At 34.2% G+C, this 18,707-nt stretch overlaps 1 protein-coding gene across 15 annotated transcripts in view; it reads right to left on the bottom strand.

Annotated features, from left to right (window-relative positions):
- IPO11 (importin 11) overlaps positions 1–18,707 on the bottom strand; it is an 81,612-nt gene that overhangs the window by 25,946 nt on the left and 36,959 nt on the right. For all 15 annotated transcript variants that reach the window (XM_085566966.1, XM_085566965.1, XM_085566962.1 and 12 more), the window contains 11 exons: positions 18,134–18,167; positions 17,911–17,951; positions 16,750–16,866; positions 15,247–15,360; positions 13,947–14,062; positions 12,410–12,486; positions 8,485–8,564; positions 7,762–7,842; positions 6,024–6,119; positions 4,336–4,449; positions 3,291–3,412 (listed from right to left, as the gene is read on the bottom strand). In XM_085566966.1, the coding sequence (XP_085423092.1) occupies positions 3,291–3,412; positions 4,336–4,449; positions 6,024–6,119; positions 7,762–7,842; positions 8,485–8,564; positions 12,410–12,486; positions 13,947–14,062; positions 15,247–15,360; positions 16,750–16,866; positions 17,911–17,951; positions 18,134–18,167 (992 nt within the window). The remainder of the gene's footprint in view (positions 1–3,290; positions 3,413–4,335; positions 4,450–6,023; positions 6,120–7,761; positions 7,843–8,484; positions 8,565–12,409; positions 12,487–13,946; positions 14,063–15,246; positions 15,361–16,749; positions 16,867–17,910; positions 17,952–18,133; positions 18,168–18,707) is intronic.

Below are 18,707 nucleotides of genomic sequence, written 5' to 3'. Positions count from 1 at the left end.
CCACAACAAATAAGAGGTCAGTAGCAGAATGCTGCTACTGACCATATTCACTAGGCACTTCTTTAGGGACCAAGGGCACATCTAATAAAACTCAACTCAGCCTTGAAGAGTACCCCTTGCAGCTGTATGTTCACAAACAAGCCATTAAATATGACTGAATACAATAGTAGGAAAATCACAACATTTGTGAATATACTCATCCAGGTTGCTGTCACACCTCATGTTTCACACTCTAGCATAAATACAATTTTCCTCCAAAAAACTTCAAGTCCTTGCATGTTTTTCAAAAAGCCATTCCTGTTAGAGCTACTGTGTGTCTATCCACACCTTTCTAATGTACTGAATATAGAGACACTAACTCCACAAGTGCGTCCTTACTACCTAATTGTTACTGGTCCTCACTTGAAGACAGAAGTCTTTAACCTATTTTTTTAAATAGTAAGATTTTTTAATAAATGAATGAAATGCATGCAATGGGTAAGTGATAAACAGTAAGAATACAAAATATGGAAAATATTGCCAATGCATGTATCGGTCCAACACCAAAAAACCATGCTAACATTAATTGACTGCACTTGGATAGCAAATGCAGACAACTACATAGCATTTAATTTTGGCAAACCCCTAGGTAATACCAGGAAATTATTGTTCCGTGAAAAGGTGCTGCAACACACTAATCAGGAAAGCAGCAGTTATTGTTCTTTTTTTAATATGAATTTCTAATCACTAACACAATGTGCAGCTGTGGGAAGATAAACAGGATGCTAGACCGAAGGACATGCATGCGATTAAAATGCAGCACTACTGTTGATACCAAAAGCATGCCATTACATTTGTCTCCGGATGGTACTGCCTAGATGACAAAATTAGTGTGGCTAACAATTTGTCACTTCATAACCTGCTTAGTCAAACTACTCAGCCCAAGAGCAACTGTGAACAACTGCTCTGTAGAGAATCCTGTCGTATCTGCTGTAAAATCCTTCACTCATTACACTGTCAAAGGTGCTGTACTTCAAACAGAAAATTATTTGTGTCAAGCTGGTTTTAAATTAATAATGATAGAAATTTTACCTTTCCCTAAAATGCATACCTTTTCTGAATGTCCAGATTTCCACATATTTCTAATTAGAAGCCTGACCGCTAACTAGAGAAACAATTAAAATTGATGAAGTAATACTATAGTTTACATGGAGAATAAAAAAAGTCACTGTTTAAAACTTTTTCCAACATTTCATCCATAAAACAACTCTGAATTAAGAATGATAATACATGTCATCTTCATTTTCCCCCACTATTTTTGTCTACTACCTCTCTTTCCTCTCTAAAATAAACCAGTGCTTCAGCTATAGGCTAGAGGAAGCAACTGGTAAAAGGCAAAAAATTCTCAGGAAGTGTTAGACACAGCACAGATGCCTGTTTTCCTTTCAGCAGAAACTTGAAAATCTGAGCTTGCTACTGGTACTGATCCTGACCACCACAGAGCAGCAAGCTGAGGGAAGAATCTCACTCTCACCTTGGCCTTCCCAAGACAGCCCATCAACCATCCACAGAAGACAAAATTCTGTTTTGCCTCTGCAGTTGAGAAATCCTGAACTTATCTTGGATATCCAAAGTAAAATCTAATCAGACAAGTGGTTAGTGAGGCATTTCAACAGGAAAAGTTACTTTAGCTTTTCTTGAAAACACATTAATCCAAACATTTTGTTTAAATACTGTATAACATTTAGAAAATTTTTTTGCTTCAACTGTGCAAATGGACTTGGCACAAGAAGCTTGCAGCAAATATGTGTAGTATAATCCCTGAGATATGGCAAAACCAGAGTGGCTCACATTGTTCTAGTTAAAGAAACAATCAATTGAATCTATTTCACACACTCTGTCTGAAGCTAAGTTTGACAGTCTGTCAAATGTATAAGTGAAATTTTCATAGCTTTGACATGAGTATGTCCACTAAAGAGAGACTTTTTATTTCAGAAGCAGCTTTCTTAAATGATATAGGTAACTGAAAAATAAAGCTGTCATTTGCAGAAGGTTTTATTAAGTTAAGGACTGCCAGAAATAATTGGCTTTTACAGCAGGAAATCTGGAGCAGCAGAACATAGTTCAAAATAACATGGTTATCTAAAGGAATTTATTTTTTTCCTTCCTCTCTTTAACAGATATTTCACAGGAAGACAGACGTAATTCACCACCTTAAATTTTAGCTAACACCTCCTTAAAAACATTCAAATATACTTATAAAAAACATAATACTGTTACATTTACTGGGGAAAAAACCTCTCAAAGCAGTTGCTTGGTTTACCTTTAGCTGGATGGTTATCCTGACTATCCATATGGCCAAAAAAAAAGGAAAATTTCTGTACATATAAACAGCAATGAAGCCTTTAAATTACACGTAAGTGTTCGCTTATTTTTTTTTAGATAGTGACTGCATAGACTACAGCTTTGACAGATACTACATATTCTAGAGATACTAACATAGCTTTTAGGACTTGGGAGCAACATCTAAATTCTCAACAAACACAACAGACAAGACTGCTCAGGAAACCCAGCAGACGAAATGTAAACTCATGCAGTCTTGTCTTCCTGAGTGTCAAACAGATAAAAATAATCTAAGGTAACTATGGACTGAACTCTCACCTAAATGTGTTATACATGACTTCTAGTATTGACAACTTAGAAGTCAGTTTATTCAGCATTTTCATTTAAAACTTTCATTTTCTACGTATATCCAACAATGATGATAACTACTGAAAGGATAATAGTAAAATCTCCTTGCTATAAAACTTATAGAGCAAAAACTGTTTCACAGCAGCAACACAGTCTTCCATAGCAACTCTTTCTTCTATTTAATGTCATAAGGGAGAAAACCAGGATGAAATTTCAGATAACAGGAAAGAAAATTGAACATTGCTCCCTGGAAGGGACACCAAAATAGTAGCATGATGCAACTAAAGCAACTACTTAATCACAGATGAGAGAAGCAGATAGTTCTAAGTTAATATGAGAGTCAACAATAAAATCTACAGTGCTGGTTCCTCACTTTTAACTAAATGACATTTCTTATGAAATTGAAGAAATGTTACTGTAATGCCATGAAGCCAAATAAGTAGTTAATATAATGTAGCATGGAAGTTCTATCTTTTAAAAATTTCTCTTGGGGGCAAAAAACAAGCAAATAAAACTATTTATATTGGAATATTTATATTGGAATATTTAGCTGTGAGATACTTTAAAAACAATTTCAAGGGCCTTTGAAGCATTCTTATTTAAGATATTGTATTGCTTACCTATTCAATGATGGCAGAAGAGAAAGCAATGCCAAAGCAGAAAGTTTTCTTCTTTCTGGCTGAGTGATATTATCCATCCGATCAACCCACATTTCAATCATGTTACCAAGAATTTGGTCCAACTGCATTGGGAAACACAATGATCTTTTTCAGTTATAAGTATATCCGTGTGCTTAGAAAATAACTTATTTTAATTTTTCTAGCAATAAATACATTATTTAGTCTCGGAAAGACACTATACAGCTGTATGCATACCTGACAGAAGTAACAAACAACAGGTACTTTTTAAATTTTTTATGACAATGCTTCCAGGCCCCAAACCCTCCATACCCATTAGGTGTAACCTACATGCTTGAAATGAATTTCATTTATGGAGAGGGAATTAATTCAGGACAGCAAATTACTCCATTTTTCCCTAACAGTCTCATAGAAACAAAGCACATGGACTTATTTTGTTTTATCTACACAGTGACAAATTAAAAGAAGACTTGTCATTATCTGCTTGAAAACTGTATTATACCCCAGAAAAGCAAATTTCACTGAAAGACCTAATAGAACACTTGTAGCAAAAGAACCTCAGTAATTTCACCAGTGAAACTGAAGCACACTGAACTGGAGAGAATGGTTAGAGGAGAATGGGGACCATTCTCCCTTTAAAGGGGAGAATGATTAGACCACTCTCCAGGCTGCAAGACACATCAAGATGGCAAAGGGAAAGAAATTCTCACCTACAATTGCATGCTGACTAAGGGGGTTTACATGGCTAATTATGGGATGCAGAAGGAAGAGAATTTAGTGACCATATAAAAATTTAATGGGATGTTTACGTAATTATGGGAACATGTAAAAGTTGTTGCAGAGTGTTCACAGAGAGGAGAGAAGGAGGGAGAACAGCCCCTGTTAAGATTTACTGGGCAGGAACAAGCGCTGATAACAGAGAGGGAAAAGTTTATTCAGGTCAAAAGAAAGCAAGACTTCCCTATGTAATACAGCTGATATATCAAGACACAGAAAAACCGAAAGGACAAAAAAGGACAAACCTTACCTCTTGACCCAATTCACATGCCATCTGGCTCAAAAATAATGAAAAGAAACTTGCATTTTGTAGTAGAACTCTACCCATGATCCCGAGATAAGTAGACATTACCACTGGGTATCTCTGAAACAAAAATAAACCAAAACAAGAAGTGCTTACTTTAAGAAAAAAAAAAAAAAAAAACAAACATTTGACACACAGAGCAGCAATACCTGGAAGATACATGCATCCCTTATGTCTTTCACTAAATTTTAAATTAAATTAAAATTAAATTAAATTGCAATTTAAGAGCCTCTAGGAACAGAGGACTGAGTGAGCAATCTTTACCAGAGTTCTCAGCTCTTTTATATGAAAACTATGGCAATTTCAAAGTCAATTTCATCCAAACAGCCAACACAACCTGCAAGGTGATTTTACCTTGAATTTCAAAACCTATGTCTTGAGGAAATAAGGTTATTGTACTGTTAAAATATTACTTTTGAAGTTGATTATGGTTCTAAGTTACTGCTATCAGTTTCAGTAAAATTAAGAACACTTAGTATTTCTGAAGTTGATACTTTTTTCATATAGAAATTATAATACATTTGCCAAAAACTAATCCCAGGTGTCTCAAAATTAACTGGATACAGTAATAAGTTCATTAGTTTATTATCTTTGGTTATTACTTTTAAAAGAAGCTATAGATTTTTTTTCATATTAAATTCAGCACAGTACAATATTTTGTATTTTGTAAAATAGCCTATTTGAAAAACAAAATGCCAACATTTACCTGAAAATTCTAACCCAGAGTAATACATTCTGAATAGGGTATAATGAATTTATTAGTCTTAAATCAGAAGACATTTAAGACATTTCAAAAATCCACTCTCTTTTAAAAAATCCACTCTCTTTGTGCTTTTAGGAGCAAAACGTACTTTGCTATATACTATTACTTGGCCTAAATTTGGAAATCTTAGTCAACTCAGTAACTGGAGCTATTTATAGATATTTGAAAGTCTTCAACTGAGAAAAAAAAGCAAAGGTTTTGATCAAAGATGTCAAAAGTCTTGAAGAATTCCACCCACTAATTTCTGCTAGAAACTGAAAGGTTCAACACAGTTAAGGCATATTTGATTTTACTCATTTTCATTCAACATAGAAGTTTATTGAATACTAAGAGAAAAAATGGAGAAGTTATGACATGTAAGCCAGTAAAATCTTAAAGGCTATCTCACACAAACCATTCTCACACCCTTCAGCTCTTCAGATTAGATATGCCAATTAGGGAAAGAAGGTCAAGTTGATCTTCTCCTGGTTCAGTTTGTTTTTCTTTCATCCAGGCACAATTAAAAAGGCATAGTGTGTGTCTTTAAAAAAAAAACCAACCAAAAAACCTCCATCACTGACTAATGATTAAACTAGGTCTAATGTTATAGCTCTTAAAAATGTTAATAGTGAAGGAACAGTAGAACAGCAGACAAAATTTGTGCTATTTTTTTAAAACAAACACAACATGACAAAACAGGTGGTGGATGGGTTGTTTTTTCTTGTGCTACTGTGTGTGTTACCTTAAAAGATTTTTAAACTACAGGTGAAAAATCTATCAGATACTCTTAAAAAAATAGAAAATCCAAAATCAATATGAAAAAAAGTGGAGATAATGGAAGGTACTTTCATTTTCCAACAGAAAAGTAGAGAGTAATTTCAGAAACTCTTACCTCCCCATCTACAATCCCCCTGAATACTGATGGAAGAAGGGGTTGAAACACTTGAGGACCCAACACAGGATTGACTTTTAGGACATTTTCTACAACCTTAAGAAAAAAAGCAAATTGGACAATTAGCAAAGTATGTTCATAAATCTTAACTAAAGCTTCAAAGCCATGTGTACTGGTGTACACATATAAAGTGCTCATATGATGCTTACCATTAAATACCAGCAAACCCCAGATTGCTGAAACTATATTATAGTAAAATATTCTGCAAACCTGATTTGCATAAATGCACCTGGCGAAAGCTGACAGGCTAATGAAACCCACCTAGCCAAACACCTCACAAGCTTCCCCATGTCCCAAGCAAAGCTGATGAGGTGGTTTGGAAAAAGGGACCTTGTTACGGTTCTAGGAAAAGCAGTACATTAAGTGGTTGGTAGGGCTAAGTACTGGAGTTCAGGCAGTATTTCCATAGCTTTGTCATGTTGTTTTTTGAGAAACCGCTGATTAGGACCTACCGCTCTTTGCAGGTGTGCTCTCAGAAGTGCTGTTCTGGGTACCTTGCACTGGTTCACAATGTTTAAACTCTTTACCCTTTGTTTTTCAGCTCCTTTCCCCCCCCATGTCCTGTTTCCTGAACTAACTTGTTTTCCTGCATTCTTCCATTTTTCTTCTGCCCAGATGTTTGCGTTCTACTCTTGTATCAAGAGAGACGGGAAAAGGCTGTGAGAATAATGGGCTGAGGGGTCCTCACTCCTACTTCCAGGTAAAGAAAGTGATACCACATGCATTAACACACTGATGTGTTTATAAAGTATATATAGGTATCATAAATCTATCATACCTAAACATTTTTAGTCTCCATTTACTTCCACCTCAGAGGAATTTCAACAAGGACCAACACTTCTGTGCTCTTGACCAATCTCTGCTAAATATTTTTTCTCTGTTTTGAACCTTGTTTCATTTAATACTCTAGTTTTTTGCACTGAGAAAAGTGTTAAGCAGCTGACCTTTCTCAATGCCTCTCAATTTTCTAGATGTTTAATATGTAGAGGTATAAAAGAGGCCTATTATATACAGAGGTGAACATAACTTTTTCCCCACTCATGTTTCTGGGTACTGGAAGTTTTTGGCCCATATCCTTTGTTCCTTGTACAGTCTTTTAAAATTTTTTATTGTCTGTGTCAAGATAATTAGAAAATCAAGTCACCACTGGAAATGTTAGTAGTAGTACACTAAGCTACTCCTCATCTTTCTATGTCTATTCCAACTTTATTTCCTGAAATTCTTCAAAAGACACATTCAAATTATAATATTTCCAAAGTTTATGATTTCCACAACACCATTTGAAGGCTGTCTGAAAATATAAATTTCTGGGGTGCTTTGAAAAACCTTTAGCAGCTTTATTTAAGCAGCTATGACAACTACAATAGCAACGTATGTGGAAGTCAAACAAAGACTGTTTGAACTCCATGTCTGGTACAAATGGAAGTATGGTATACAAAGGATTTTAATAGAGACCACATACATACAACATTCAACAAAGACAGAAGTTAGCTCTATACTCACTAGGTCTCTACACAAATGCACAGGCTTCAAAAAAGTAGTTAAATGACCACTGATGGTTTAACTCCAATATCAATTCTGCTAAATATATTGGTTTCTTCTACATGTTCTAAATTCTACTTGAAAATATTGTATGTGCAGAGCTGAGCCTCTAGTTATTATTTTCATTATACTCCACCTTTAAAACTTGAACTTGACCTTCAATAGTTATGTCCTTCAAAAGTTCACAAAATGACCGACATAAGTCAGCAGCATACATCTGAAATAAAATTAAAAAGAAGGTATAATGCAATGCAATTTATGTATTTGTATATATTTCAAAACTCAATTCCTTAGGGTTTATATACGCCTAAAGACCCCATTTGCTCTTCAAAGATCATATCTGCTAAAATGTTCATCATCCTAAATTAATTAAAATTGAATATAAGCATTTTGTTGCATTTTTAACATTGCAGGACATTTAAACAATCAATCTCAAAAAATTTTCTAATGAAGAAGGTGTGACAACAAGACATAGTATCTTGTCCAACTCCTGCTAGAATGTATATTCATAATTTCCATCTGGTAGGGTAACAGTAATTATTATTAAACAACGTAGCAATTATTATTAATTACAGTTATTAACCAACAGTAATTATTATTAACCAACTTAGGATCTTTTAGATATCAAACTACTAAATCACTCTGCAAATTATTAATTCTGAATAATAACATTTCTCTGAAATGTGAGTGTCCACCATGCACCATAAAGAGCTAACATTAGAACAGTATGTTTATATATGCATATATGAATAAGAGCATAAATGTTTATGTGTATGGTATGTTCCAAGATGAGAGAAAAAACAGTTTGGCAGTTAGAAACTGTGGTGGTAATATGCACCTTTATATAATGGTAACATACCTGCAAAAATTCAGGTGAAGATAAGAAAATATAAGCATTGATGATCTTAAAGCAATTTTTGAGATTTTCTGAACTCAGCTCTGTAAAAAACAGAAATCACAATTCATAGCCTGATCACCAAACTGAAGTACAACAAAGATGATTTGCTTCTAAAAGTCTTTTTTTCTTCCAGCTTGTAGCGCCAGATGCCAACAAATAGAAAAAAATATCTTGGATCCAGTGCCAATCATGCTCTCTCACTCTTCAGAGACAATTACAGATGTGGGATGACAGCTCTCATGCTCAAATAGAAGCACAAGAAATCCTACGACCTCAAAAGCCAGTGCTAACTAAAACCAAACAAAAGTCAGGTTTTGGATGTAATACTGGGTTAAGAAGATATTAAAGAGAATAAATGAAATGTGTACTTTTCCAATTACAGATAAATGGCGTCTCTCATGCTGAGTCAGTAAATGCTGAGCAGAAAGAATGAAATAAAGATTGCAGTTCTGCTCTTCTGACCCAGATACCATATCAAATGGCATTGAGCTGACACACACTGAGCTGTAGGGCATAGCTTCAGTATTTCAGTAAAGAGAGCATACCCGTCTAAGAGACAGATGCACACAGAGGATGATATACAACAGCAACTTGAAGAGAGAAAAAAAGATATATCCTCAGGCACTACCTGTAAGACTGTTTAAGAAAAATAAAATCACTCTGATACATGTATAAGCAGAAAATTTTCAAAGTTTCACATGGATGTTGATACTAGTGCAGAAAGTCCACATTGTATAAAAACAAGACAAAGACCAAAAGAAGCTCAAAGAAATAATTTCCTTAAAACCAGTTTGGGAGACAAAATATTCTTGGTAAAAGAACTGGACTTCAGTTCCATCACCTTTAAAATACCCAATCAAACCATCACAAACAAGTAACAGGAAAATGCTTTTGTGTGAATGTTAAATAAAATTCCTTTACCAGGAATTTTACAAGTATCTGGCTAAGACTTCATGTGTCTCTCATGGCTTAGAAGAAAGCAGTTGTATGAAAGTATGGCTTACACTTAGTGATATTTATATATAAAAACTTCTACCAAAACCAGTTATCACCATGACCATGGCTGCTTTTCCATTATAACATTTGTATAGTTCTGGGGAGGTTCAGCAGATATTCTTTTTTACCCCACCCATTAGGTAGAACATTAATGTTCTTCCATTTGATATGGCCATAGGACATTTTTGCATTCATGAGCAGGTTCATATGTCAGTACTCAGACAAGTCATATGTTGTAATCATTATTATGAGTATTTTTGTCTCTTGACTTAAAAGAGATCACTTATCAATCCAATATGATCATCAAAAAATTCCAAGATATCTATGAGTTTAGCTTTAGTAGCATATTACCAGAGTTACACATTGTATTCTCCTTAGAAGTCTGCATTTGTGTTTTTCTCTTTACTGGACAGAATAATATTTAAGTTTCAGACACTGAAGCAAGTAGACAAATTCTAAATAAATGGTCATATAAGCATGAAGTGCTACTAAGTTTTCCATAACTTTGTATTCTGTGATAACCAATAAAAAGTAATAAAATGTGCAGCAAAAATTGTACTTCAGGTCAAAATGAAAACAGGTATGAGAGATATAATGGAAATTACAGAACCTCCATCACTCATCTGCAGCTCAATGTTTAGCAAAATTTTCTAAAAGATCTCATGTCGAACTAACTACATTAGAAGATAATTATACATCAACTAATTATACATCAATTCTCTCGCCAGGTTTTCCTGAATCAAACATTTTTCTGAATTCATTAATGCACTCTTTTGAGTTTTGTTTGGATCAGAGGAGTTAATCCAGTTCCAGTAACCTGGTTTTTGCTACTACCTTTGTAAATACAGCACATGCACATTAAACTTGATGCTTCTCAAAACAGGTATGTCTAGATTATGATAATGTTCCCAACATGAAATTGTATCAGATTCAACTGTCATTTTAAGCAGCCTCTGTGAAGAAACTTTCCATCCTCAGACAATTAATGTATTTCTCCATTCACATTATTCAATACATTGCAAGAGATGTATTAAAGAGACTGTGTAATCCCTCTACAGGGCAATTACGTTTCAATAGAGTTCAAACAGTAGCAGCAGTACTGAAACGAAAACCAAGTATGACAAAAGTATGACAATTATGCTGTGAGTAATTATTGTACAGCAGTGATAGCGCCATAATCTTTCACTTATGCAAGTAAATCAAACCTTCATATCAAATCCAACATTCTGCTCCTGAAGGCAAATCTAATTGATTTGTGTAACTCCTCTGATATCCACATACAAGAATCGTTTCCACTTCCTGGAAAAATGTGCATCATTTTGCAGCAATCAAAATTTTTGATGAACATGACACTCAGAAAAACAGTTTTTCAGAAAAATGTTCAGGAAGTGAAGTAGTACAGAAGCCTACAGAAAAAAATCACTCTGTGATTACACATCAACTGCTGTGTTTTTGCCACTCACTCCCAACTCCGATAAAAAAAAAAGTTTGACATAAGCATGTTTGAAGGCCTGTTCTAAGAAAACCCCACCCAACTTAACCGTACTGCTACTACACCAGCATCATTTTTCAGAATAAATAATAATTTTAATTTTCATTTTTCAGAATAAATAATTTCTCTTGAGAATGTCTTTTTTTTCCAAAGGAGAGCATCACTATTCTCCAGGATTCATTCATAAAACAAGGAAATCATAGCAAGTATAGAATATTCGAGAATACCTCCACCTTTTCTAAGGAGAGTATGCCAAGGTTTCCATTTCTGCTCATCTCTACTCTGAAAAGTATCACATGAGGATTGGGAGGAAGAGATCAGTAGCAAACAAATAAGCCACAAATACAGAGTATTTCTGAATTTAAGTCAAGCATATTTCCAGTGTGACAAAGCATGAAAACCATTCATGCAGTGCAGGCCTCCTGCAGCATGTATCACCTCTGATTGACACAGAACAAGAAGGTGGAAGGGTAGGTGTGTAGTTATAGATGATTACAAATTATCAGGACTCAGCAGCCACCAAATTTTAGCAGTAGCTATGGAATATTTAACCATAAAGTCACTACTACTAAACAGAGTTTTGTCATTAGAGATCTTGTATACAGGGAGAAATAACAGAAGACATAATCATGCACCTACCTACCATGACATAACTTTCTACTGACCAGTAAAAGTAGAATAAAATATTAAGTCCTGAAAACAATTATCAATTAAAAAGATAACTTCTGTAATTCTAAAAAAATTAACCCATTTGATGTATTAGTATTGAAACCTCAAAAGCACAGCTAAACATCTAAACACAAACATACTAACATAAAATTAAACCACAGAATTTTTATACTCCCTTTAATTATGAAGCAAAAGTACTTGAAATATCAGTATTTCCTAAGCATTGAATCCTATTTCTCATTACTAAGTTTATATTTTGCCAACAAACTGCTGTTTTTAATTTTGATACTCGACCCAAATGTTTATAGACATAGTCAGGTAGTATGAAATATCCTACATTGTTATTAACTGGATAAGGGAAAAGCTAGTAACTTTATTCTGGTTGTAAGCAGAACAGGCAAGTATTCCATATAATCAATATCAATAATATTTGGCATATCTGGTGTTAAATTTCAGAAACTTCTTAAAATAACCTCTGAAATTATAAACTTTCTTTGAAATTTGTCTTATCTTTCATGTACAGCAGCGCCAATTTATTTTAAAAAAAGAAGGGTAAGTAGATTATAAATATTAAAAAATATGAGAAAGTCAGACAATAAGAACCAATTCACGGATTTTTATTACAATTCTACAAGCTCCTTTAGTACTTGCAACCACAAGAGTATTGCTTAGTGCATGAACAGCAAGCAGCAAGAAAAAACCCTGAAATTTTATTAGTGAAAGACTTACCAAGAAGGGCAGACATATTCTGAAATATTCTCAGGAGTTCTGGTGTAAGACATGGACTATTCTCCAATGTCACTAACCTAAGAACAGATCAAGCAAAATATTTCAGATGATGTATGTGTAACACTGAGAATCATTTTGAGAGACATAAATATTTTAACTTCGAGTAACCATCTATGTTATTAACAATGCGTAACAATTACGCAGAAGCATACTTCAAGCAGAGCAATTTTCCTCATAACACACTCATCTGTACAGGCACAGGTCTTGTCAAGGTAGGAAAACAAAGAAAAACATGATACTGTCCTTTCATGAAGACAACATAAGTTCTGAAATGCAACAGCAAGAATGTTGAAGCAGCCAGCCAGGGAACTTGGAGAAGGTGGATAGAGAGGGATATTTACAGTGCAAAGACAACACGTGTTCTAATTCTCAAAGAAGCTGTGATGGATCAGCTCACACATTTACATTTTTTTAAGTCTGAAATGAGGCATTAGATTACATTGTTTATAACAATTTATAATTCCTGAGATTTGAAAACAGTAGTTTTCAAATTAAGTTTGCATTTAAAGCCCAGCAACAAATTCCATTTTCTCCTAGATCTTAGGCATGGGATTACCACATTTAAATAACAGGTCTGGTTATGTGAAATAGCTTAGTTGTTTTCCTGTTCTTGGTTCAAGAAGCCCTCAGAGTCCTAACTGTCCCTGCCAGCTCTCCGGATTTCTCTGATGCTCTAGGACATCTTAAAATACCATTCTTATGCACAGACATCAGTGGGACAAGCTCAAGATCAGTATTATTAAGAAGATGTAAAAGTTCTGAACTTATATATGTAAAAGGCATATATACGTTCTATATTTTGAGGCACTCTTGCACTTTGACTTGCTGCCACCAGCATTATAAATCAGTTTTGCTGCATATATAGAACAGATCATTTGTAGGTTAAGTATTTGTAATTGAAATCCTTATTTATAATTTAAATCAAAGGAATTGCTCACTATTTTAAGACAAACTCTGTGTACTCCTATCCTTCAGAATTTGGTTCCATCTTATATTCTCCCCTCTTACAGCATTAGCTGCACCCGAAACAAGTAAATCAGGCTCATGGCAAACTGAGCACAGTGTCACTTCTTGTTTTATGTTCAGTCACCAAATAATCTGAGATATAGAAAGTAACTTCCACATTTTACCCTTGTAATTATGTCATCTCTTCCAACCAGCTCTGATCCACTGGTTCACCGTTCTCCCTAAGTCAAGCACACCAAAGTGTTAAATTAGCAAGCACATTATAATGAGTCTATAACTTTTGTCCTGCTACAGAATGGTATCTCGGTATCAACTACCTGAAAATGAGTAATAGACAATGCACAACTAAAAATAGCTGAGTATATTCATTTCCTAAACTCCTGTCTTCTGAGCAAAGGTATGATACAGGTGATGTCAAGGTAAAGTAACAAGAACATAACAAAGTTAATATTCAAAGCTTTTTACAACTTTTTTTCTTCTGGGGATACAAAAATAAAGACAACATTCTTACCACAGCTCTAAACCATCTTCCAGAAGATAGACGTGTGGAGGCTGAGAAACATCTGTACTTAGTTGGATAACAGGAAGTAGAAAAGGGTAGAGATTTTTGCTGTCTGCTCCCAGGCCCTACAAATTAAGTTAGAAATGTAAAATATGCTAAAAGCCTTAAATCAAGCATTTCAAAAAATAGCTTGGAAAAGATCTACATTGCTGTTACAGTCACATGTAAACATGCATTCAAGCAATCAAAGGTTGAACTTGCTTCCATTTCATAAAACACCAAAACAGCCTGATGCCAATAGCCTGCAAGAAAAAAATATAAAGAACATACATTCCTAAAATCATTTACTGGTCATTCTCCTTCTTGGAGAAGTCACAAGTTTAGCAAATACCAAATGACTAAAAGCTGAATGTTTTACAGGTCAAGAAAAGAAAATACTCTTTGGTTCTTATAATTGACAAAATCATTTGACATATTCTAATATTCAGGAGAAGGGCTTGTTTATATAGCTACCCAAAGATTCACAAGCTGATGACAGTGATTCAGTTTTTAAATGATCCATGACAAAGATCCAAGAGTTAATTGGGAACATCTGCCAATTACTGAACAGTAATACAAAGTACTGTAATATTACTACTCAAGAGAACTGAGGCTAGTGGAATGCTGAGCTTGCATAATTCCTATGTTTCGATAACAGAAAAGTTAAAATTATTTGATATTTTAAAGTTGCAGCTTCTTTGTGTATTTATCTACTTACTTAAACAAATACACCTTACAAGAAAAAGATTTTTCTACAAATCTCTCTCATCTTTTTCTGTCTACACCAAGAGATACACCTTTTGTAAAAAAATACTCATATTTTAGTCTCCACGGGGGACAGGAAGAAGAATTTCCACGATTTGTTTATGGTAGAAAGCTATTTCCTCTTCATTTAAAGTTACAGCACTTTGGAAAGAACCTTTATTTCTCTCCTTTTATAAGATTTGTTATTTCCCTTTCACTTTCTCTCCACTGTTAACCTCTACAATACCATCCTTTTAAGTAATGCATTTCCACAAGTTCAAGACTGCATATTTAGTCTATTCCTGTACAGACACTGTTGTAGGAGCATTGCTCTTGGTCTCTGCTAGTCCTACTACATTTTCTTTAGGATGCAACAGGAGCTGGAGAAGGTAGTGTGGCATATAGTCTGTATTAAAGAAGTAGTTAATACCATAGATTCTGCACACAATATAACCATGTGCTGTTTTATTATCAATAAAGAACTGTAGGAAGTACTGATAATGTTTATGTGGCTCAGACTCCTTACCTGGACGAGATGGATCAGGGTGGTTAGAATGGCACACCGTAGCATATTGTGCTCCTCACTCTGCTTCCAAAGGAGTGGTAAATACTGAACCAAACATCCTACATATGGTCGTATCTAAAGTTCAGAACACAAATTGGTTTCTTAGTATGTGAAACAAGACTAATAGTTTATCCCAAGCATAGTTTCTGCAAAATACAGGAGCTGTTTTTGTCTCAGTAAAAACACAAGAGTTTGCTTAAATCTTTCTAAAACTCTTTAGAGTTGTACTCTTTACTCTGTGACTGAAGTAACTTCTGACTGCACAATAGTTTGAAATGAATATATTACTTATGATACTATTTGTGCATGGCAATGAAGCTTATGTAGCAAATGCGACACAAAAAATATTTAAAGCTTGATATGCAGAGGTATTTTCATATTAGTATATTCTTCACTTAGACATGATTTCTAGAGTGCATTCTTTAAAATCAGAAACAGTCCCAGTTAAAAAAAAAAAAAAACAAAACAAACAACAAAAACCACAAACAACTGAATAACCTCTGGAGTCACTGAGTCTCTGACTAGGAATTACACCTGTGTAACTTTCAGAGATTTGTCCTAGCCTGTATTATTTTCTATTATGGTCTTCAATACTAGAATACTAAATAATATTATTTGTCTTTGAAAGTATTTAATTAGGAATTACTTTAAACACATTCAAGGGTTCTTTCTCAACTTTTTTTTTTAATGCTGCTTCTCTAAACTGCAGGGAAATCTGCTGTCATGTTGACTTTTTTGACAAGGGACAATTATGAAAGTTTCATCTGGCTCTCAGACAGGATTACTTATAGAAAGACAAGATAAACTTAAAACCATGCATTATCTCTGTCCTTAATACAGTAGCACTGAAAAAAATACGCAAACCAAACCCACCACAACAAAGCCTGAGATAAAAGGAGCCAACTATTCCTTGTTAATTCTGGAAAAACATCTTCCAATTCTTAATGTAAAAGCTGAAGGATGTACTTTAACACTAACATACTGAGAATTCATAATGTGATTTTGAAACCTGTCATGCAATTAAGGAGAAAGCTGTAGAGGCAACTCTGACCCATATCAGTATCAATAAGAAATTACAAATTTAACTGCACAATCCCTACGAGTGCAAAGCATTTTTCCCCAAAAATGCCTTTTCTCATATGTAAGATAGATTAAATACTTGTTCAGATATGAGACAATTAGAATAAACCACAAATAAAAGAATAAAATTGCAAGAAATGGCACAAGATGTAAAAATCCTTCAGTACTCTGAAAGTGATTCAATACAAAAAATACATAAGGAAAGTAAGTTAACATTTTTCACAAAAGATAAATGAGAACTGAAAAGAGGATCAAGTAATGCCAACAGTACAGGCATCTCTGACAGCAACAACCAGTCTATTGATGACATTTTCCTTCCACAATAAGGCCTCCTCCATGTTCTTAGGACAAAGCTAAAACTGAAATATACAAAAAAAAAAATACCTGCATATTGACTCTTTCTATCACACAGGACAGAACATGAAGAACATGCATTTTGGTGTCACACTGTGTTACTTCTTGAAGTAGCTGAAAGAGCAGTGTAAACATGGACTCCAGGTACTAAAAGAAAAATAAAGAAGCACAGATTATACCATCAAAAATACAACTCGTCACATGAACTGGTAATTTTCCTGTATGCTTAAAACTCTAAAACAGCAATAAACTTTGAAAACACTTACAAAGTGTGCAAAATGTTACTCTTTCACTTGCAAAACAAGCACATTAGCCAATCACTGACTAAGCAAGGTAATAGAAAATTCAGTTCTACCTCAACACACCAGTTTAAACATGACCAGTTTTAATGTATACCATTTCCACATTTTCGTAAGCGTAAATGTGATTTCACAGATAAAACAGGCTGTCTCTCCAGAAGGAGCACTTGCTAGAGTCAAACCAAAAGTACAGTCTTCCAGCTTTTGGACCAGCAGATAAAAGTTAAATACTGAACCAAAAAAGACATCTTAGAAAATTGCAGTGTTTACAGTCTAGATGCACTCTGCATTTTGGTTTCTTTGTTCTCAAGAGAGTCGAAATTAATATGGAAGTCAAAATGAAACGAGGAAACATCTGCTAAACCTGAGTGACCAAAATAAAACTTTGGCATATTTATTTCTTTCCATTGTTTACTAACTGACAACAGAAATGACCATGGTAAAGAACACAAATACAGGAGGACCACAAAGCAGTGCTTTAAGGCACTACCGAAACCACATATTTGTATTTAATAATTTTAAGCAGCAGGTTGGAAAGTACTGTGTGAAACAGCATTGTGGGAGAGCCACAGTGGTGTGGAGATGTATCTGTTAGATACAGTTTTAGTATTTTCTTATCATGAAGAAACTATCTGGCAACACCCGGTATATAGAGCACTAAACACACTGCTATGAAGTTGTAGTAGCATAATACTAAAATGTGTCTACACATTAGCAAAATTAACAGCAGCAGCAGGAGTATATATTTGAGTCTGTGAAGACTGAACATACAATAATAACATGCATGCAAATCAATTACTAAATAATGCAGTTCAAAATAAAATTGGAAAATATTTTTTCCTGCTTTTCTCTACGTATTTATCTATTCTTCAGAATATATAAATGCTCTTACTGGTAAGAACTGGTCGGTTCTGAATTCAAAGTCATCTACAGGTAAACAAACATTAAGGAAAAATAATACAGACTGAAGATAGATATCAAGACTCAAATGAGCAAATATTTCATGGATACTCAAAAAAATATAACGTGAAGAATTTGGTAGAAAGTTTAAAATTTATTGTTTTCCAGTAAGTCAGAATTAAGAACTAATCAAACAGCTTTGCAAATAAGGATATTTAACTTCAGTGTTGTAGCTGTCTCAATACGGACCTGAAAGACAAAAGTCAAGAAGCATCATGCATACGTCCATTAAACATTTTGATTATCCAGAGAGTACCTGACAATATCAAATCACTTGATGTTTTGGCAATTGAATCACTGTGTTCTATCATCCTCTAAGAAATGTAGTTACTTCATTTTCATTCACTTTCATTTTAGTATCCTTTACATTTTATTTGTCATTGCTAAAGTGGTAGAAATTGAAAAAAGTTACTCAGGCAAAACCTTCAAGGACAAGAAGTAATTAAAGAAGATATCTATCTAGACTGTGATAAAAACTCTTGTAATAGAGGAGTTTTACTCAGAATTATCTCAGAGCTTGCTTCAACCAAGAAGCACAGAATCAAATAAACTCAAGAAGTTAGACTGTTCTTCATGTAGGTGCGTAGAAATGCCTTACAAAACATTATATAAAAATAGCTGATGAAAAACACACCCTCCTCTGCTAAAGCTGTCTGGAATCAAATCTCTCTAGAAATTATTGTTATGACTGGCAACTGCTAATTAATATGTACTTACCAAAATAGCAAA

This window comes from Lonchura striata, chromosome Z (assembly GCF_050655825.1).
Source record: "Lonchura striata isolate lonStrDom1 chromosome Z, ASM5065582v1, whole genome shotgun sequence".
NCBI lineage: Eukaryota > Metazoa > Chordata > Aves > Passeriformes > Estrildidae > Lonchura > Lonchura striata.
This window is presented reverse-complemented; position numbering and strand designations above follow the sequence as displayed.